The sequence below is a fragment of the Anser anser genome, assembly GCF_964211835.1.
Source record: "Anser anser genome assembly, chromosome: 2".
In the NCBI taxonomy this organism is placed as follows: domain Eukaryota; kingdom Metazoa; phylum Chordata; class Aves; order Anseriformes; family Anatidae; genus Anser; species Anser anser.
In genome coordinates, this window is record NC_139721.1 from 14458089 (window position 1) to 14479653 (window position 21565).

Sequence of the window (21565 nt, forward strand, 5' to 3'; positions counted from 1 at the left end):
AATATTTTAGCTGCTTGTAAGTTCAAGGAAATCATCGTGTTCTGTTGAATGCAGAAACACACTTCTTTTTTTCTTTGTGTGTTCGCAGCAGCAGGTAGATGGAGGGATGTATGAAGCATCCTGAGTAGGGATGAATGAGCCTCTTTGAAAGAAGAAAGTCTCTCCCAGGATTTTCCCAGCTTTTTGAACCTAACTTTTAAGCTTGGAAATTGTCACATTTTGTTTAGGCTCAGACATGAAAAGGGCATACATTTTGAGGGGATGGTTTTTTCTTCTGAGGATTCCAGATTAGCACTGTAAAATCAAGCTTTGTAGATGCTAAAACGCTTTCAGGATATTTTTCAGTACAAGGATGGAGTGTGAGCTCAAGCCTGTTAGAGAGCTCATCATGCCCTTCATGAACTCCGATTTCTGAAGGAAGAGGCAAGGAACAGAAATTACTGCATAAATCATCTGTGCACAGAATCGATCGTGTCCTCATTTGGTTTAACCTAGTAAAGTTGCTGAGAGATCTGCTTTAGTGGGGAAGCTGGAACTGTGCGTGACTCATGAAGAGACTTTTGGCTAATCCCACTATTTGAGGACGTTGAATAGCTTAGTGAAACACATTTTGGACAACTACATTTTCAGCCCATTCTGTGTGAACCAACTGTGTTTCACAGAGCAGCTGCGATAACCTCTGACTAATTGGCTTTTCAGAAGGTTACCTGCTGAGAGCATCTGCCATGACATCCATTCTCCCAGAAATGTTTCATCTCAAAATTGCCTGATACAGGCTACGGAGCCCTGCATCGCAAGCAAGAAGTGAGTTTTCTCTTTAGTCAGAATATAGGGAAAAGGATTTGCCCAACCTTGTTGAATGTTCATCATCTGTCTTGAAGCACCGAGCATCCTTTTCAAACCCGGCTGTCCCGCAGCTGAGCTCCTTAGAATCTCAATATAAAATAGAGGATAGGAATTAAAATACATCAGCATCAAGTGACAGGAGAGACGTCTGCTCCGGCTTTTGAAGGCCACCCGGAAGCCTTCCTTAAGACGAGATCCAGATTGTGAAGCTGTGAGCGAGCCAGGATCCGGCGTCCCCACGTGCTCGCGATGGCTGTTGCGGCGTTCACGCTGCGCTAGCGGCGTCCCACGCTGAGCCCTGCTGGGGCAGGCTGCGTGCAGGCTGCGTGCCAGCTGCCTCCTGGAAGCCCTGGTTTGGACCTGGGGCTGCTCGGGGTGAGCAGCGTAGAAATAACGCCCAGGAGTTTATTGCATGTAAAGTCATTCTCCTCCATATATCTCATACAAGAATATTTGTTCAGTGGCATGTTTATGGACTGATGTTAAAACTCCACACAGGTAGATTTAGGGCACCTGGTTATGGGAGCGTGTTGTCCAGAAAAAGGAGTGTTTTTTTTAAAAAAAAAGAAACCCTGAGTTCACATTTGCAGAAATAGCATTTCACATGTCAGCTGCTGTTTGTTTTAAAGGCTCTGCTCCTGGAGTCTTGTGATGATACATCTCTGTCCCTGGCCGTTTGAACAAAACCATCTTGTTTCATGGTTGGGGGTGAAAATGAAAAATCTGTCATAACGGTATCCTAAAAAAGAGTAGAGCTGATGGGAAAGCAACATGTATTTTTAATTCCATGCTTTTGCAGCCATTATAATTATTTAGCATGGCCTTATTAATGATTTTTAAATGCTTGGGATTAGGATTGCTGTGTTTGAAGCTCTAGATGCTTCTGGTATGCTCATAGATCCACCTTTGTTGTCTGCTCCAAAACTAAAATGTTGGTTTCCTGCTTGGCAAGCGAACTCAAAAATCAAAAGCTAGAAGAGACTTCTTTCCTTTTCCCTCTCGGCATTTTCCTACCATATTGACACTGCAGTTGACAAACAACATTAAATAACCTTCAAGCCTCTGTCAGCTACCAGGTCTTAGTAATGAGGGGAAAATCAGACCAACACATGACTGGTTGGGAATAAAAACAAAATTGTCAGGCTGATCAAAAATCATCCACGTCCCTGCTTTCCCTTTCGGCTGCTGGGTGTTGCGTTCAGTCCATTGATTAATGTGTCACTGCTTAGCATCATTTTAATACGGGCTGCGAGGCTGCGGCACAGCACCCAGGCAGCTTGCTGTCTTCCTGCAGCCCGGAGGCTTGTCCTGCTGTCCGTACAACACAGGGCTGCCCTGCCCGGAGGGGGAGGAGGGCAGAGAGGTGGGCACAGCAGGCTGCAGGGCTCTGCTTTGCCACCTCCTCCGTGCTGGCTCCAGCTAGGACAACCATGCACACCCTGGGGTAACCTTTCATCTCTGGCTCTGTTGACTCCGCTTATCAGGGACCGGTTAGGTAATAAGGATGTGTAGCAATAGCTGCTTTTACCTAGAGAATAAAAGGTGAGAGATTCCTCCCACTCAGCCCAGAACAGAAAGAGGAAGATTTCAGGATGAAATGAAACCGAACTCAGTGTCATCTGTCCTGGGGCAAATGATTGCAGTGGGGAACCATCCTCTTCTTGGCACAGCTCACCCTCAGCTGCATTTCCCAGCCCATGGTAATCCTCGTTCCTCCTCCTGTCACAGTGGTTGACCAGAATCAGCAGCTCCCCAAGTATTTTTTGGTGTGTTTTGTTTTTTTTTTCACGTTAACTTCCATCAGCCTCATAGAGACACCTCCTGCTCACACACCTCAGTGGTTATAATTCAGTAAGAAAGATGAAGGTAAATCTACAAATGGGCTGGCAACCGTTTCCTTTTGCCATTGTATGAAATTCTTCAAAGCTAGTAGTATCTCTAATTATTATGTAGCAAGATGCAACAAGTCTGCAGTAATCTGCAGAATATTGGAATGTCTCAAGTGATGTTAGAAGCATGAAGTGAGATACCCGTGACCTTTCTAACACAGGAAAAATACTAGTAGACGTAGCTGAATGCAGTTTTTCACCAATCTGAAAGGAATAGTTGGTATATGGATGTTGGAAATAGGCATTTTTCACAATAATCCCATGTTTGAAATGTCGTGACCTTAGAAATATAGTATAAAATTAGTTCTAGTAGAGAAGAAACATAGCAAAGGAAACAGATGCTTGTTATCAGGATTCCTCAATTACAAAAAGAAAAAAAAAAGTAATAATGCTAGGTTGAGCTGAATTAACATGTGTTTAAAATGAATGAAAAAGATGTCCCTGTTTCATTTAGAAAGAAATCACAGGTGCTCAAAAATGAAATACATCTCTGGCTCTGAAATGATTGGAGTCCTTCTACAGCAGCTTCTCGAAAATGTCATGTGAGATTAGATCTGTATGCAGTTGAGTTGGTAGGCATACAAACCCCATGCAAAAAGCAGTCGTCATTCCAAGAGCTTGCAGTCTAAGGCAGTGTTTTCAAAGGTGACTGCTCATTTGTGAAGCCTTTTTAAAAGATCTTACTTTCCAAAAGCACTGGGTGCATGATCCTTAGTAAACCAGGATCCTTAGATGAGTCTCTATCTGGACACCAAAAGTGATAGGTTACAAGGGGGAGTAAGTGCTCCTGAATTCCTGGCCTCAAAAGATGAAGTGAGAAGAGAAGAGAGGTGCTAAATCACTACTAAGTCCTTGCTTTCGTATAAGTTCAGAGCTTAACAGACTGCTTTTCCCTTGGTCAGTGTCACTGCTTGCATCCAGACTGGCTCTGTTTGGTGTCCCACATGGCTTGAGATGGTTGCTCTCACGTGGCGCTGCGGTCAGATCAGTCCCTGATTCTTCTTGCTCATGGGTTTCTCACAGGCCAGCTGACTCAGTTCAAACTTAAGCACAAGTACAGACCCATGGTTTAGACAAAGTGGATGGTGGAAATTCCAGCACAAGTGTAATCTTGAAGCCTGATCTGATACTGTTAGCCAGTTCACCCATTTAATTTTAGTCCTGTAACTGTGGATAGGCAAGGTATTTTCATGTGCTTGGGCGAGCTTTTCAGATTTTCCCTTCGTTGCAGCAGGTGTGCTATTTAACCTCAAAAAAAGTCTCATTTCTCCTTTATGAGACAAGTACATCTCTGCCAATGCTACACAGAAGTGAGATGGCCTCCAGCTCACCTGGAATCCAGCATTTTTGAGGTTAGGTACCAATTTCCCTCTCTCCACATTTAAAACGTCCCCCCAGATTTCTCCTTTATCTTCACACCTGCTTAATATCACCGCTGTGTCCTTTTCTGTCCTGGGGGATGCAGTCAGTTATCTATCTAGACCAAAGGTCCCTGGATCGAAACCTTCCTGACAGATCTTTCATGGAATAAAACAGTTGCTGGGTCCCAAACGTGCATCTTTCTTGGGCCACTTTTGACACGGTCATATTATGGAGTCGATGACAGTAGATGCTAGCGGGATCATCACCCTAGAGAACCTGGAGAATAAAAACAGTGCAGCTGTGAAAACAAAAATGAAAACTAGCACCATCATCGGGTGAATGTGCCCACATAAGAAAGGAAATAGCTAAGGAGACTGGGTTTTATTGTTTCTCTATTTAATAGGCCATATTTAAACTGAGGAACAAAGTGCTTATGGCAGGGTCTGTTTTTGTTGTTGTTGTTGTTTTATATCTCACTCAGTACTCTTCCAGAACCTGATGGTTTAGCATCCCACCCTTTCCTCACTCGATCAGACCTCCATTTCCATAGCTGCAAGGGTTTGGGGGTGGGAGAGGCAAATACGGGCAAACTTGACGGGCTGGCAGAGCCCGTGAGTCCACACCCTGTAGAGAAGAGCCCTCCAGGCATGATTTTGAAGGGGTGAAGAGTAGAAGGCTACTGCCAGCCTGAGTTTCAGTTGACGTGAATACTGCCTTGGCAGCATCAGCATCCCATTAGCTTCTCAAATTGGAATCTGGCCAAAAAAAAAACCAAAGATCCATCTCTCTCCTTACATACGGACATGTACGTTCATGCACGAGGAAGGACGTCAACTGGAGAGGGTGCAAAGCACACCCTGATGAGGGCTGTCCCGGCACTGCCCTCGGGGTTCCCAAACTGCAATAGCAATATGTGCTATGTATTAAACACGATCTGTAAAAGTGGGGGTGCTGAGGGCTCTGTGAGAAACAAAGCTGTGTCCAGAGCAGGCCTGTTGAAGTAACACAGGCGCTTGTCTCTGCATGGCTCCCTGGCTCCAGAGACCAGTGTAGGCCTGTGAGCAATTTGTGTGCGTTTTGGTGGCTAAATACTGAATAAATGAATGCGTTTCAGTGGGAGCTGGCCTGCAGAGGCACTCGTTTCCTGTTTACAAAGGCACAACGGGGAACACAAATCCCCATCCGAAATTTTATGATCACACAATAACTTAGGTTGGAAGGGACCTCTGGAGATCCTTCAATCCGACCCTGCTCAAAACAGGGCTGAGGTAGGTTGCTCAGGGCCTTCTCGGGTTGAGTGGTGAATATCTTCTGTAGGTGGAGGTTGCGCAACCTCATCGGGGAACTTGTTCCAAAATTTGGCTACCCTCACTGGGCAAAATTTTTCCTTGTATCTACCTGGAATATCTCCTGTTGCATCTTGTGTCCATTACCTCTCGTCTTTTTGCTGTGCATCCCAAAGAAGACTTTTAGCAGGGATAGAGAAACCTTCTGCAATTCCCCAGTTATCTTAAGGAGTGTGAAGCAGAGAAGGAAGCGTGTGATCTGTTTTCACATCTCGCGTGCAGCAATGGCCAACTGTAATTGTCTTGGCCAGCAGAAATGGTGAGGGAACATCAGCCCCTACCTTGGCATTTGGAGGAGCCTTTCCAGGATTTGGCTATCAAGCCCTCAGTAAGTTAATGCAAGCCCAACCAAGTCCTAAACTCTCTGGGACTCCGACTAGAGGAAGAGTGAGCAGTGCTTTAAGATGAAGCAATAAAATTCAAGTAGCATTTATCAAATCAGACAAATGATTGCTGCTCTGTGCTTTATATTTATCTAAGGAATTGATTAAGCACTGAAGTTTTTGGTTGATGAGTAAAACTGATTAAAGAAACTGCCAGGGTCACAATATATGTTCTAGGAGTAGTTTGTCTTTACATTATAAATGCATTTGCTCAGCACAAACTTGACTTTTTATTTTAGTTGAAATATATGGTAATTCCTTTGCTCTGTTCTGTACTACTCACTGTCTGGTTTTGGTTTTCTGTTTTGTTTCTTGCAGCCCCAGCAGAGAGCTCTCCGTAAACATTTCCAGCCTCTAAAGCTGCTGTCCTGCCACTTGATATGAAAGTGAACTTTCCTTCGTGAAACAAACATAACAAATGGCACTGCCAAGAGGTGACCATGGAGGACTGAAGGCAAACTTGAAGTGAAAGCAGCCCACTCAAGATGATGCATTTCGGGAAGAGCTGGTTTGCTGCGGAGTAAAGATGTGGTGCATAATATCCAGTGCTAATTTGTTCAAAATGGTCATTGGCAGACCTTTAGCTGGAAAATTTCTTCCAGTTTTCATCACTGTGCATAACTTTGAGTTCCCTGTAGGGGACTGTCTATGCCCTTCACTAGAAGTCCTGTTTTAGCATGGCAACTACTGGATTCTTTTATTATGTATGCAGATGGCATGATGTTTTAGGAAAAACTTACAGCAATTCTCCAATCTCAGTGGATATGTTCACAATATTACACCCCTGATAGGAATGTAAACGTCTTGTATATGTTAGTTTTGCAGTCTAATGGTATTCTGTTAAACGATATCAGCACTTCATACGTGCTTTCCACACAGAAGTAGCACAGCCCATATATATATAAAGGTCTTTTTAAAATACTGAGGATACGTTTCAGTCTTTGTGCTGAGACTGCATCCAAACTGAAGTCCACTACTAGCATACCTTCACTGATTCACAGTAGATTGTGTAGATAGATTTGCACGTGGCAGAGGTGTGACATTTTATCGAGACTTACAGAATGGCTGTCACAGAGGTAGCCAAGAACAGGGTTGGTTGAACGAGCTGTAGGACACTGTCTGCTCTCCCTCCCATCCACCAGATGTCAAAGGTTCTCATTTCTAGCTTGCCAATGAGTTTTCTTACTCAGTGAGGGAGAGGAAAGGGAGAGCACCTTTCTCAGAGATGTGTTTGACCCTGGGTTTGGTCTACAATAAAAACAGAACCAACTGGAAGAATTCAGGTTCTTTATGCTGGCGACCATTTACGTTTTGGGAAGGACTGGGGAATCACAGTCCAAAGCAAACTCTCTGAAAAAGGTAAAGTGTAAGACTACACTTCTAAGGAGCAAGACACTCCCTCTGGAGAGGGCAGACTTCTTTGTTAACTTTTTCCACTTTCTATCCAAAACAGTACTTTGGTAGGAAATAGGAATAAGCAAATGGTTCTAATAAGCCTTTCAATATACTGTAGCAGGCTCAAGACTGTTGCATTCAATCTGAGCATTGTTTTTTGTTCAGTCTCTGAATGGCTGGCCTCATCACTGGCTGTATCACAGCTGGCTGTGGTACTGTTTTTTCCATGGGGACTTAGTGGAATTAACGTCTGTCCCTAACATCAGGACCTTCCTGACATATTCTTTATAATGAACTGATGTCATCGGCGTACGGAGGAGGCTTACCTATTTGTTCCTTCTTTCTTTAAAATCAAAGGTAGCTTTTTGTGTACTTAAACACCATCATTCTCTCCAGCCTGATAGACAGGTACTGTAGAGTTGCCATTAGTGTGTATGCCAAACCGTGGGTGAGATGCCATAGGGGTTTGACGATGCAGTGACCGAGAGAAGGTGCAACTATATCAAGGCCAAGGGACGTATTTAGAGTAGGTTCCTGTGTTATAATATTTAGCTATTGTACAGTCCATTGCTAGAGAATGCAAGGTCAACCACTGAGGGTGCCTGTACAACCAACAGATAAATGTATTTAGGTTGTAATTTTTTTCAGGTGGGTGCGGGCTTTGGTTACGGCTCTCCACCCATCTCAGATTCAGCATGCTGAATGCTTCTTTACTATTCAATCCAGAAGGAAAATATTTTTACTGATGGCCAAGATTTTCAGAAGCTGCTAGTGGTTTCTAGTGGTTTGGGTCTTTCCATGGGTTTTCAATGGAGCTCCCAAAATTATAAAGCAGTGAGCTTTATATTTTCTTTCTGAAAATCCTGGCGCCTAATTTTAAATTAATTGGTGTACAAGTTCTCCTTAAGACATAAGAATCTTTGCCAACAGCAGCATTTGCACTTTTTAGAGCTTTTCGTAGCATTGCAGGTTGGAATCTGATCCTTATTAAGAGAAGTGGCCGTGAGCCTTGCGGAATTCCATTGTAAGCTTCTGTAAATTTTACAGCTCTTTCTGCTACAGATTTTAAAAATGCACTCTGGCAACTGACATCAATTTCATGTTGGTACAGCAATTAAAAAAGAAACAACTTGGATATAAATTATTTTTAAAAGGAGAATGTTATGCTTCTGCAGTAGGGATTCTCTCATTATATTACATCCAATGAAACAAATCTGTAATAATATGAATGATAAAAGAAGTGTTTATCTTTAAAAAGAGTGTTATCTTAAAAGGGCGTATGAGACAAAGTTGAGTTAGGCAAAGAGCCACTAGAAGCATTTTTTGTATCAATGTTAGTTTTGAACATCTTCCAGTGTATGGGCATGAATTTAGATGTGTGCACTTCTCCTGTTAAAACAGTTTGCTTTAAAAGCTTCCCAGGATTTTAGCTACGGTGATCTAGAAAAGCAGTGTTATAGGCCCTGAGAAATGTGAAAACAAAGTCCAGACCCTTTGTGTAGCCAAACTCAGTGAGAACTCTGCTGTAGGTGCCCATCAGACAAAGCTCGTTGGACGGTGGTGTAGGTCTCCATCCTACAGACAGCCTGTGCATGTGGATAACTCCAAACGTGAGCAAGAATAGTTCCCCCGAGCCCCGCAACACTCCTCACGTGTCTAACTGTCTGAAGGAGCCATAAGGAAATAACTGTACTTTTTGGCTTGTATTTAACTATTCATCATGTTTGGATTTTTTTTTTTTTTTAATCGCTGTTATTCTCCCAAAGTAGGCCATGCTTCCTCAGGGATATTTATGAAATTGTTCTGCATCTACTGAACAACTATCTGGATCCCAGCGTATTCTTCTGAAAAGTTTTTAATATAAATAAACATGTGGGAGAAATTTTTTGTTATTATGAATGGGGGCAGGTACTGTGTTCTCGGAAAGGCTATTGAGTGCAGACAATCAAGTCTATTGCATTTTTTATGCTGAACACCTTATTAATAGCAGACACATCCGCTTTTGCCTGGGTCGCAAGAACGGTTCTGTGGAAAGAATGCTTTATCTCTAGTCAATAAATCATTTATGTCGAGAGTGCCAAAGACCAAGTCAACATGAAAGGGAGCGAATAAGTTATTCCGGCAAAGGAAGTGAATTTAAATACGCTCAGAGCCATTAGTTCTGTGCAAAAGAGCTGGAGACTAATGCTATTTTAATAAAACAGCAATTATCAGCCCTGTGGAGATAGATATATTCACAAAGGCCAGTGCTGCCATTACGCTGATCGCTGGTTATTAGCTCCGAAACACGGGTGGCTCCCTGTGGTCAGGGCGCTGCTCCTGGCCGCGGACCTGCAGCCTTGCTGCCCCTGGGTGCCCGTCCCGGCCACTTCTTGCCCGCTGTCTTTGTGCAGGGAAGGATGGTGCAGCACCAGCCCCAACAAGAAACCCGGGCGGGGACTCAGCCGTCCTCAGTGCTGCAAATTGTGTCAAGGCCAACACCAGAAACAGGAGGAATTGCTCACCCGAAAAAAAAAAAAACGTGCTGCGGCTGAAAACATCCTTTGCACTGTTTCGTTCCTGGTTTGTTTGTTTTTTTACATCTGCGTGGCTTTCTCTGCCTGAATACCCCGTCGTTTATTCTGTTAAGAAGCTTCAGGAGGGAAGTCTGCAACAGCTCTGCGAGCTCTTGGGCTTTGCCAACCCATCTGCATCGCCGTGCCCTGGTGGTGGGTTCGTGCCTGGCTGCCTGCTTCTGTTACTCGACAGCCAGACCGAAAGCAGCTGCAGTGCCGTTAAGGAAATCAAACCATTAAAAATGACGAAATTCTTTTTTTGGTTTGTTCCGAATTTTCAGAAGACCTCAGGGCAGGCCCCCAGCAGACCTGCAATGGCACCGCTCCATCACAGTCTCCGGAGATTTGTTGATTAATGCCAGCTGTGGAGCCCGTCCTGGGGTGATTTTTTTGCTATAACTAAAACTGACCTCCCTCCACCCTTCATGAAGCCACAAGATCTCAATTATTCAAAATTGTTTCAGGCAAGCAAAGTAAAAACCTGCATTTTTCACCCCAGTCCCCTTTTAACAAATAACATCGCTGCAATCTGAATCTCCTTGAAAGGCCCTGCTACAAGACTGTGGCGTGATTGACCCTGGTATAAATAGACTGGTCAATAAGATTTTAATTTAAAAAGAAAAGGCCCTCTGTTATAATTAAAATTGATGGTTGGGGGGGGGGGGGGGGGAGAGCATTACCAGCATTACCTGCAATCTCCTATGGTAAAATTCAGGAAAGCACTCTGCAGTGCAAAAAAAAGCCACCAACGTAATGTATGGGTGATTAGGCAGGCTCGTGAGTATAAATCAGCAAGTGAGCAAGTAAATGTTTGATGAGGAAAGCCAAAATGTATGGGAAGTCAGTGGACAGTAGGTTAGGGCTAGTAAGACCAAACACTTTACATGCATCCTAATAAATACAGTCGTGGCAAAGCAGAGTCTGACGTGAGATACGGCATGGTGATTACTCACAGAACGTGCAAAAAAACAACAAATATTCTTGTTTTGTGTTTGAAAGCAGTAGAATGAGGGAGTCAGATTGCACATTAAAATGTAATTCCTCCTACTCCATCAGTAATTATGGGTAATATTAAGCAACAACTATCCAAACGTATTCTTAAATTTGCAGAACCAGATAACTGAATCCAAAAGTGTAGGAAAACTTACCTAGGATTTATCAGAACTCAGAAGCACTAAAGAAGCTTTAAATCACACACACACACACACACAAAACAATAATTGAAAAGAATGAGTGACCTGACCCAGAAAACTATAGGCTCATGAGCTTCCTATTTTCCTATTTTCCTTTGGGAAAGTCATGGAAAGGTTGATATGACACAATCATTGAAGCAATTAAAAATTGATAAACCCCTCCGAATGGTTATTTATAGAAATGTATTGTGTCAAATAAACTTCCTATCATTTTCTCGTGATATCAAAGGTTTGTTGATAAAAGAAAAACTCTGCTGATGCACAATACATGACCTCATATAGGTCATTTGATTCTGACAGAGAATAAAATAGCACTATGCAAAATCAGTATAGCCCATATTAAGTGGATTAAAGCCGATTACATGCTAGATCACAAAAAAATGGCTGTAAATATGAAATTATCATCAGCAAGACTGTTTCTAATGAGCTCCTCCCAAGGTATGTTCTATTTTCAATATTCCTCCCAAGGAAATAGAAAGTTACTGGTGGCAACATCAACAGATCACCAAAAAAAAATGTGCATGGTACGAAATGATGATGAACCTGGAGTACTGCAAATGCAGAAATCCACGGGAGGAGAAGGAGAGTCACACCTGGGGGCATCTGGAATAGGATAGCTGTGAAGGTCTGGTAAATAATCCGTTCAATATCAACCCCACAGATGCACTTGCCAGCTGGGAAAATGTAATCTCGAAGGCAGAAAGTCAGTAGGACTTGGAGGAGATTGAGGATCTGGCAACAGTGACACTGTAACGGAGCCAGTTTGTGCCCATCTCTCAAAAAGCATATTGACAACTCGGAAAGATTATTTTCTAAAGCTCCCGGTGTCATTCAAGGGCAGGAAAACAGGTCTTATTATAGTGCCAGACTAATGAAGCTCAAGCTATTAATTTATCAGAGACAATTTGAAGAGGTGACTGGATCTGTCTGCAATCACAATCTGCTACCTGTGTGGGGAAGCGCTGTCTGAAGGCAGGTAGCTCTTTTATTTGGAGGAAAAGGGAGTGATGTGCTCTACTGGTTGGGAACCGATTTCAGGCTAGAAATTAAGTGCAAATGCTCGACAGGGAGGATAATTACCCATAGAGACAGCTTACTTAGTTACCTGGCACGTTCTCCATCACATAAAGTCTTTAAATATATGCGGAGTATTTTTCTAAGTCAATAAGCTCTACCTCAAACAGGAATTTAGGCTCAGTTCAGCAGTCACTGGATGAGGTTATTAGGTGTGCGTTATGCAAGAGATTAGGCTAGGTCATCAGATGCAAACTTCTGAATTAAAATCTCTTAAAGTTTCTGATATTACGTGAAGGCAGGCCCACCTATACTCATTTTTTTCACACAAAATTGACTTGAACAAAGAGCCCTGAGCTAAACTGAGCTTGCCAGCATTTGGTAGGAGATGCATTAGATCTCCTCGCAGTTGCAAGGTTGTTCTGCCTGTAATTAAGGGAAGAGAACTGGACAAGAAAGGACAACAAAAACCCTTGAGCACAGAGAATAAGCCCGACGTCTTTCACTAATAACAGCCTGGGACAAAATCACGCACTCAGGCGATCGGTGTGAGCAAGGAATGGGAGCCATGGCTTTGTCTCTTAACCAAGGAGGCGGCATCGTGGTGGCAAGAAGCAGCTTTTCCTGTGCTCAACAGCGAGTAGAGAAGCCGAAGTGCTGATTGAGAATTACATCGTGTTGCTTTGCAGCTGAACGAGGTGCGTGAGCTCCTTGCTTCAAAGCCAGCAAACTGTGCCTGCTCTCCCGACGGGCCCCGCTGGAGCCGGTTCATGAAGGCCTGGAAGTGAAACGACTTCGGTGGGACAACCCCAGGTAGTAAGAGCTGGTTGCAGTTGGCTGTTTTGAATACTGCACCTTGGAAATAAGCAAAGGAGTGCTCGGGTTCTGACCCAGGTCTCACAAAGCTGCTGCCGGTAGGTACGAGGCGAGCGTGAAGCCAAGAGCCACCTTCCAGAGTTGTGCTGTGGAAAATGGCACGAAATAGGATGCATGTTTTAAAGAGTAAACAGTTCGCGCAGGCAAAAGAAACCATAAAAGCAATACTTACTGCAAATTGGTATTGAATCAATATCACGAAGCTGAGACGAGAAGGGAGCTGGCTACAGACAGAGCTAAGAAGATAAAGATCTTCGGGGATTCTCGCTCTAATCCAGTGTGAAATCCTAAGAAAATGAGTTTGGGCTAGATTTATTGTTTAAAGAACACCGGTACATACTGGCTGCCCGTCAAATGAGCTCCGTGGAGTCACTGGTTATGTGCACGGTGGCACGAGTGTCCCCTTGCAGCGGGGACGGACAGACGGCCCCCGGAGGCATGGCCGAGGTCAGGCTGGGCGGGGAAGGAAGCTGATCCTGCAGATGGCCGTATCATGTCCGCTTCTTCCGTAAAAGTGGGATTTCAGGCATTATTATAACACGTCCAGGCTTAGTCAGAATGAAATGAAAAGCTCCTTTCTGATTTGAATTCCAAATATATCTAAATACATTTGCTGAAAAGAAAAAAAAAATCCTTTGTAGCTGTTGTTACATCTCTAATCATATTACTTCTATTAAGCACTTGCCTTGAATTCATCTATTTAATATCATGTCACCAAATTAAATAGCGATATACAGTTGTTGTTTTTTTAAAGCAGGGAGATCAATATTGCAGCAAAACCGCATGTAAGCAATAAAAAGCTGCGCAGAGAAAAAAAAAAAATCTGCCCATCAGATGCTTAGGGGACTTGTTTTTTTTGTTTGTTTTGTTTATTGAGAGCCCGGTTTTGCATCCAGACAGAGGTTTTCTCTATTGCGGCAGGCTCTGGCCTCAAGACTAGTCCAAACCAATGCTTGGATCCCTCTTACTGCTTCATCCACATTCCTTGTGTGCAGGAGGCTCCTTCTCTGCCTTGCTCCTGAGAGAGGCAGAGAAGAGACCGAGTGGCCTCCAGCGCGGTGGAGAAGCCACGGAGGGATACGAGCTTCCAGACTATGCAAAGCATCTCAGCCTGAGACACAGATCTCATCCTTCTCCCCGCTAAGCTCAGCTCCGCGGATGGAGGAGAGGAACCCAGAGCCCTGCACCAGGCTGTCCTGGGGCCGTGGCGGGAGATGGGCAGACAGACGGACAGACAGACAGATCCCCTTGCAAGGTCAGCCTGCTCGGGGTCAGGGAAGCTCGCTGCAGTCTGCTGGGCTTCCCCTACAATAATGATGAACTGCACGGGGCAAGAACCTAAAAATGTGAACGACCAGCATTTAAATCATGGAACGACAGGGTGGCTGGGGTTGCAAGGGACCTTTAGAGATCATCACATCACCTGTCCCCACCCCCAGCTGCCAGGGCAGGGGCATCTTTCACTGGGTCAGGTTGCTCAAAGCCACCTGGCAGGGGCTGCAGAGGTGCGGGGTTGGGATGCGCTTGGCTTTGTCCTCGGTTTCTTGTAGGGATTGAGATATACGGACCTGCCTCACGGTTATTCCTTTTCCACATCTAAGCATGGGTGAGATGAGGGTGATAGCTGCCTGACTGATCCGTCTCACACTGTGTCAGACAGAAAAGTGGCCTCCAGCTTTGGGTTCCTCAATTCTAGGGAGTTGAATTTAAGGTTGATTGAACCTGTCCTTGGGGAGGGCAGGTAATTTACAGGTGGAGCTGTAGCCACATCTGCGTTGTCTCCAAAGGCTGCCCCAAATCCGTGGCCTGCATGCAGCTGGGGATGGACACGAGCTGCGGGAACGGAGGGGGAGGCTTGGATCGAGCTCCTGGGGTTGAGTTCCTGGGAAATACGCCGGGGTGAGCCAGGAAAGTGCCGAGGAGCCTGGTGCAGAAAGGGACAAGTGCGGTGCCCTGGCCATGCTGCGTGGGCAGAAGGGTCCCACAGCCTCACAGACTGTGTCTGAGCCAGCTGCCCTTGGGTTCGGTTCTGAGTTGCACTCACCAGGGAAATACTCTAAGGCCGTAACCTCCTTTTGATGTTAACTTGGTTGAAAATCTAGGAGAATGCCAGCACTCGAGCGGTTAAAACGCGATGCACTGTTACTCCCTGTCCATCTATGAGCGAGCATTTTAAAGACAGAGCCAAACGAGGTGGCGTAAGACAAAAGCGTGCCTTTTCGTTTGATGTGCGCTGCGCTTCCCCAGGCATCCGAGGTGTTCATCTGTACAGCAGTGCTTTTTTTCCCAAACCAGAATTTGTCCTGCAATCTAATTTTTAGTATACAAAGCGGCCATCACTGTTAATTCCACCCTACGGTTTTTATATTTACTATTAAATTCCTTCTGTTTTCAAAAATCAACAGAAAATAAAACCCGGGTGGGAGGGAGGAATTCTTATAAATGATGAAATTAAAACCAATATCAAGTTTTTGGTATCTTTGGGCATGATCTCTGGAAGCTTTGGATATCTGCTTTATCATTTTGTATATTTGACAATTTTGTACTCTGCATTGTTTGACTTCATTTGTGCATGGCGATGTATTAAAACATGGAATTTTTATTATACGGTAAAAGGATCTTGTTTGATTTAAGGAGGTTCAGGGCTTGTTCCATCGCATGAAGGGAAAAAAATGAAAAAAAACACAACAAATTGATGGGGAACAGAGGCCCACTGATGACAGTTCTCAGCAGGAGGGGACCTGTGCCCTGGTGCAGCCCTTTCCATCGTATTTCCTCCCCCTTTCCCTTTGAGGAGGGGGAGTGAGAGAGCGGTTCAGCTGGAGCTCAGCCACGGAGCAGGGTAAACCCACCACCAAGACATCTCCTCTGGGGACCAAAGCACAAAAGAGGCAGGTGCTAGACTTGATGGTGCATGTCGCTCCATCTCCATCCCACCCCCATTTATTCTCTATATGGCTCAGCACTTGCAGCACAACAGCAATTTACAAGTCAGTGGCTGAGGCAGTTTTCAGAGATGCTAATGCTGAAATTCCAGCACAATAATGTGTTCTTTCATATATGTGGTGTTTGGTTTTTGTTTTTTTTTTTTTCTTTTCAGCCATAATTCTGAACATTCTCTTATTTGCAAGGGAGAGACTGATGACATGTTTTGGTCAAACAGAAAATAGTGGGCTTAATACAAAATAATAGAATGAAATTATGTAGTGTGCAATGTAACTGACAAAGTCAGGATAAATTGTCATCTAAAAAAAATCATATATCATATTTTTTTATTGTAGCATCTTGTGATTGTGCTGCCATTTTCTAAATTCTGTTTGCATCTTTAAAAAGCTTTCTACTCCATAAACTTTGTTAGTGAGAAATATATGTTAGCAGAGAAACTCCGTTTTAGAACAAATCTGTGCACGTTACATCTTGGGCTGAAGGAAATCAGAAGAATCATAATGGTGAAGGAAGCCGTTTCCATGTCGCATGTTCTTTTCACCATAGTAGTCTCCACAGGGGTTACAGCAGCACCATATGACTGCTGTTCTGGGTGCTGCATATGAAGATTATTTCCATTATAAACAATGGCACCTAAATCAGATCTGCTGTGGGATGAAACAGCAGCTGCCGTGACAATGAAACTCCTCCCTGGACATAGAGAAAGCTCCTGGTGCTTTGGGGCAAGGACCTGCCACGGTGCTCTGCGGGTTTTGCTTTCTTACCCATGGGCAGTTTCCTAGTTCATAGCTCATTGTTCCTAAATCATCGCTGGAGCAGCTGGTTGTGCAGTTTGGTTATTCTGTGGATTTCCTTTCCATGACGGATGGTCCTCGGAGTGACTTGCACGGCTCTGGGTCCTCCAGAGCTTGCTGTACCTCCGGGCAGCAGCCACAGGTCACAGCCCTGGCCATGCTGCTTGGCCCCTTGGCTCCGATGTCCCCTCCAAATGTCGGGTTCCTGAACTGGGACCCGATAAGCTGAGCCAATCTGTGCTCGGCTGGGGCAAAGTCTTACACGGTGAGCAAATGCCCTTAGGCCACAGTGCAGTCCAGTGAATGGAGCCCAACCCCAGAAAACACAGGTGATACCCTCAGTCCCACCACTGACACGCTGTCTGTCAAAGAACAAATTCCCTCACTTCAGCTCTTCTCATCCCACCCGTAAAATGGGAACTGTATTGACCTTGAGGCTGAACAGAGAAAATACAAGTCTTCCAAGAAGCTGCTGCTGCAAAGATTGTGTTGCAAGCGAGACTGAGCCGAATGGACCAGGCATTTTGGTACAAATGTAATGCACTTTATTTGGGGAACAAGGATTTCCCATCCACACCCGACGCTCATCTGACATTCAGGTCTCGCTGCAACCATGCCATGGCCTGCCGGGGTCTCAGTGTGGGTCGTGTGCTCCAGCAGCATTTCTGTGGGTGAGGTTTCCTGTCAGTCCAGCCTTGATTTGTCTGAGGTTAATTTCTCCTCTGAATGCTCCTTCGCCTCATTCGTGTCATTGCTTTGTCATTGCCCTCTCCTTGCTTTCTGCACCTAGCGTGATTCCTCGCCTTCCACTGCTGTTAGCATCGAGTGGGAAGTACGCTGAATTGCTGCACATGGGAAACATACTTTCAACTGAAGTGCTTTTGCTTTAACTAAATGGCACCAAGGCCTTAGGAGGAGATAAAAAGGAGACAAACTGCTACAGGTACATTATAGGGCAGCAAGGGGATTCATCTCTTCCTCATACCCGTGTTGGAGCGATAGGCTGACATGGCAGCAAGAACGATTCCGGCTGGACGTGAGGCAAAGCTTTCCAGGAACAGGGATGCGGAAGCATTGGGAGAGAGCCTGGAGAGATGGAGAGCTGCTCAGCCAAGGGGAATCCTGACCCTGCGCTGGGGCAGGAGGATGGACTAAGTGCTCTCCTGGGATTTCTTTCAGACCGATTTTTCTGCAGGTATGACTTGAATGGGAAGCAAAGAGTTAACTTTGTTAATTATCATTACTTTGCATTTCAGCTGGAACCGAATTTAGCTCTTCTTTTTTTACCTCTTGGAGGTAGAAACCTACTACGCTGTAGCTATGAGTAATTCCAGACATGCTCTGGCTCATTTAAGTCAATACATCAGGCTGTCAGCCGGGAAAGTGGGACACGTCCACCGCTCCTGCCGCCCCGGGCACAGGGGCAGAGCGCGGGGTGGCTGCGGGGAGCAGGGCTCCCATCCAGCGCGGGTTCGTCTTGGTAAAGGAGAGAAATTATTTACAGGGAGGACAATCAATCACCAGAACAACCTCGCCAGGGACGTGGTAGAGCCCCCATCACTGGAGGTTTTCAAGATGCGATTGGACGGGGTGCTAGGTAACCTCATCTAGGCACCCTTTTCCCGTGACTGTTTGGACCTGATCATCTTTTGAGGTCCTGTCCAACCTGGGCTGTTCTTTGGTTCTGGGATTTTGGCATCATGGTGAGGATCCTGCTTGAGACCACCTCCAAGATCCAGGCTTTCATCCGCTCTTTGCAGGGCATGGCCAGAGGATTTGGGGCAAGGTTGGCGAGAGGCTTGGGAAAAGAGGGGTGGATAGAAATGGAAAAAAAAAAAAAAAAAAAGAGAGAGAAAAGAAAAAAAGAAAAGAAAAAAAAAAAGAAACTAAGAAACTGTTTTAGCCCATATACAAGGCAGAAAAGGGGCAACATTTTATAGCCAATGGTCTAAAGCCTTGAGAGCTTCATCCATCGTTGGCAGAGGGCAGGCTGGAGGTGCGTGTGGTCACCTCCACCGAAGGCTGTAGGTGTAGCCTCTCCTTCACTGGGAGTTTTAAGGCAGAGAAACGAAGCGCCCAAGGGCACGTAGCAGGTCTCAGCTCGAGCACCCTGCTCTGGCACTTTGCAGGGAGAGCCCAGGGGGAGCGTGGTCTGTGCTACGCGCCCGATGCGCAGCCCCAGGGGCATTTCGGCTCTCCCTGCCGCGGGAAGGGAAGGAGAGGCTGGCAACGTGGGAGGCAAATTGTTTTATGGAAAATATCGGGAACCATTGTGCTAAGCTGATTAACTCATTTACACAATTTTATTTAGCTGCAGAAGTTGCCCCATATGAAAGTGCAGCTGTAAGCGTTTGCACAATGAAATGCTCCCACATGTAGGAAAGCCAGATAAGCCCCTGCCTGTCATTGTTATAGCCAGAAATTGTAGCACTTTGGGGAAAATGCAGGGTGTGTTTTTTATCCGCCTTTGTTTAAGTTTTAATGCAGAGCATGAAGAATACAGTCCTGCTAACTGCATGTCCCTCGGTCCCAGCCTCAGCCTGGTGTTGGCAGTTCTTGGCCAGAAGCCTCAGCACTTGGGAAAGCCTGGGGCTCCGAGCACCTAATTCCTCCTGGCGATAACAACTGCCCCTTACTGCCCTCTGGAAGCAGCTCTTCTTCCCTCCCTCTGCCTCCCTGAGGTGTGTATCAAGGGTCGAGGAAATGAGGGTAGAGGAAATGAGGCTTTCTTCATGCTTTCTCTTTCTCTTTGTTATTAGTCTTTGTTATTAGGCTGCCTCAAAATCCCAAAACATGGACCTTTTTGACAGTGTTCTGCTAATCCCAGGAGGGACAAGACAACCGAGAGGAAAACCAAGATTGTCTGGAATATTACCCAAATGTGCTGGACCAAGGACCACCCTCAGTTTTCCTCTTGGGCCGCCAGTCACAAAACCCTCCCCATTAGGCTTAAATTAAAACCACCATAAAAGCAGTATGGTTTCAAGCAGTCAGCAGGGCATTTGTATGGGATCTTCAGCCTGATACTTCTCCACAGGCCATGGTTTGGGACCCCCTGAGAGCAGGATATTGTCTCGAAATGTTCTCCGAAAGCCAACGAGAGGCACTGGTATCCAGCCACAAAAAGAATTGCTCTCTGCTCTACCATCTCTGAAAGCATTATCTGTAAGGCAGCATTACCTCCTCTGTTTGCTCTGCTCGTGGCCAATGCTTGGCTCCGGTTTTCCTGGGTTCCCATCGCAGACTTGAAGAGGCAGCAGGCCTTCATCACAAAGCGGTGGCCGTGCCTGCACGTGTCCCCTGCCGCGGCGCAGACAGAAAACACGGTTAGCTGTGTCCGTGGCAATAGGTGCTTGGGAAGCATCCGAGAGATTCTGGGGGCTACGCTCTGCCGTTTGCTTTGTGTTGAGAGGCAGCACTGTTAAAAAATAATAAAAAAAAATCAATACGGCCCATTTTAAATGGATTAGGAGGCAGTTAAACGACAGGTCTCAGAAGAGGAATTGCAAATGAAGAGTGATCCCATGGGAGTTCTCATAAAGAGAATATTCAGGAAGCTCTCCATGGCTGTTTACTTTAGAGGTTGTGATGGATAAACAACCGAATACGAGGTCCCCATGTGATGCTCTTGCTAAAGGGGCTAATATGACCCTAGCATGTATAAATGGGAACATTGAGTGTAAGGAAATGTATTAGCTCTATACCTGGCATTAATGAGACAAAAATAGTCCGGTTCAGCTGTCAACACTTAAAAATCACATTGAAAAACTGAGAAAGGCTGGGAGAAGAGCTATAAGACTGATCGAAAGCATATCTTACGATGACCCAAAGGAGCGCAATCCATTTATATTATCAAAGAGAAGCATGAGAGATGAATTGACCAAGATCTGTAAGTATCTGCACATGAAGGAGCAATGCTGCATCGGACGATTACTTACTCTTGCAGACAATGGCGTGCAAGCTGGGAAGACTGGAGCTAAAAAAAAATCAGGCTGAAAATGAGGCATATTTTTCTCCTTAATAGCCTTGTAATTAACCACTGGAGGAGCCGACGTGGGATATGGTAGATTCTCCATCACCCAAAAAGATCTTTAAATTAAGTGTGGATGTCTTTCTACATGATGTAGCTCATGTATTGGTGTGGGAATTGCTGGGCGAAGCTCCACGGTGTGCATTATGCAGGAGGGCAGAGGAAACCACCGCAGTGGTGCTTCCTGGCCATGAAAGCTCTGAAACTATCAAAGCCATGACGTCTGCATCACACCCAGCAGCACACAGCCTGTTTATGCAACACATGGCATGAAAAGACTCTTTTAGGGATATTTAAAGGGCTTTAAATATTTTATTAGGTAGGGTGGTTTTTTTTTTTTTGATAGCCGCTGCCTGTAAAACCAGGTAGATGAAGTAAACCTAAAAAAAAAAAAAAAAAAAAGCCAACTCCAACTCCTGAAATAGATTTCCTATACCCCCAAATCCCAGTATTAAAGGCCAATATCTCAGGATACTCAGGGCTTTCAAAGTGATGCTCCAAGGACTCAGTTCTTCATCGTGGTTTAAAGCTCCTATTTCACAGATTTATAGATGCTGAAGTCGGAAGGGACCACAGTGATTATCTAATCTGACCTTGTGCATAACGGAGGCCATGGGGCAGCCCTCAATTACTTCCAGGCTCTGCTGAAGCCTTCCAGACCCTTCCTCCACACCGCTGTCGAGACACAGCCTCTCCTCTCCATCCACACAGCTCAACTCGGCATCGCCTCACGTCTCACCGCAACATCCTTTCTTCCGCCCCGGATGCAAGCAATCCTCCCTGGCACATGTCCATTCAGATTGCTGCTGCAAAGATCATCCGCCGTTCCCACCTCACCCCCGGGACCCACCTCGCCACCTTTTGGGAAGAGAGAGAGGAACCGGGAGGGAAGCTTGTGGCAGATCGTCTTCCTGTCAGCCCGGTTTTGTTTTCTGG

At 45.2% G+C, this 21565-nt stretch overlaps 1 protein-coding gene across 5 annotated transcripts in view; it reads left to right on the forward strand.

The window, feature by feature from the left end:
- SAMD12 (sterile alpha motif domain containing 12) overlaps positions 1–15464 on the forward strand; it is a 175201-nt gene extending 159737 nt beyond the window's left edge. For all 5 annotated transcript variants that reach the window (XR_014579561.1, XR_014579562.1, XM_083823827.1 and 2 more), the window contains one exon: positions 6145–15464. Coding sequence is in view for 2 of the 5 variants with exons in the window: in XM_083823827.1 (XP_083679953.1) it covers positions 6145–6167 (23 nt within the window). In the remaining 3 variants the exon portion in view is untranslated. The remainder of the gene's footprint in view (positions 1–6144) is intronic.
- The last annotated feature ends 6101 nt before the right edge of the window (positions 15465–21565 follow it).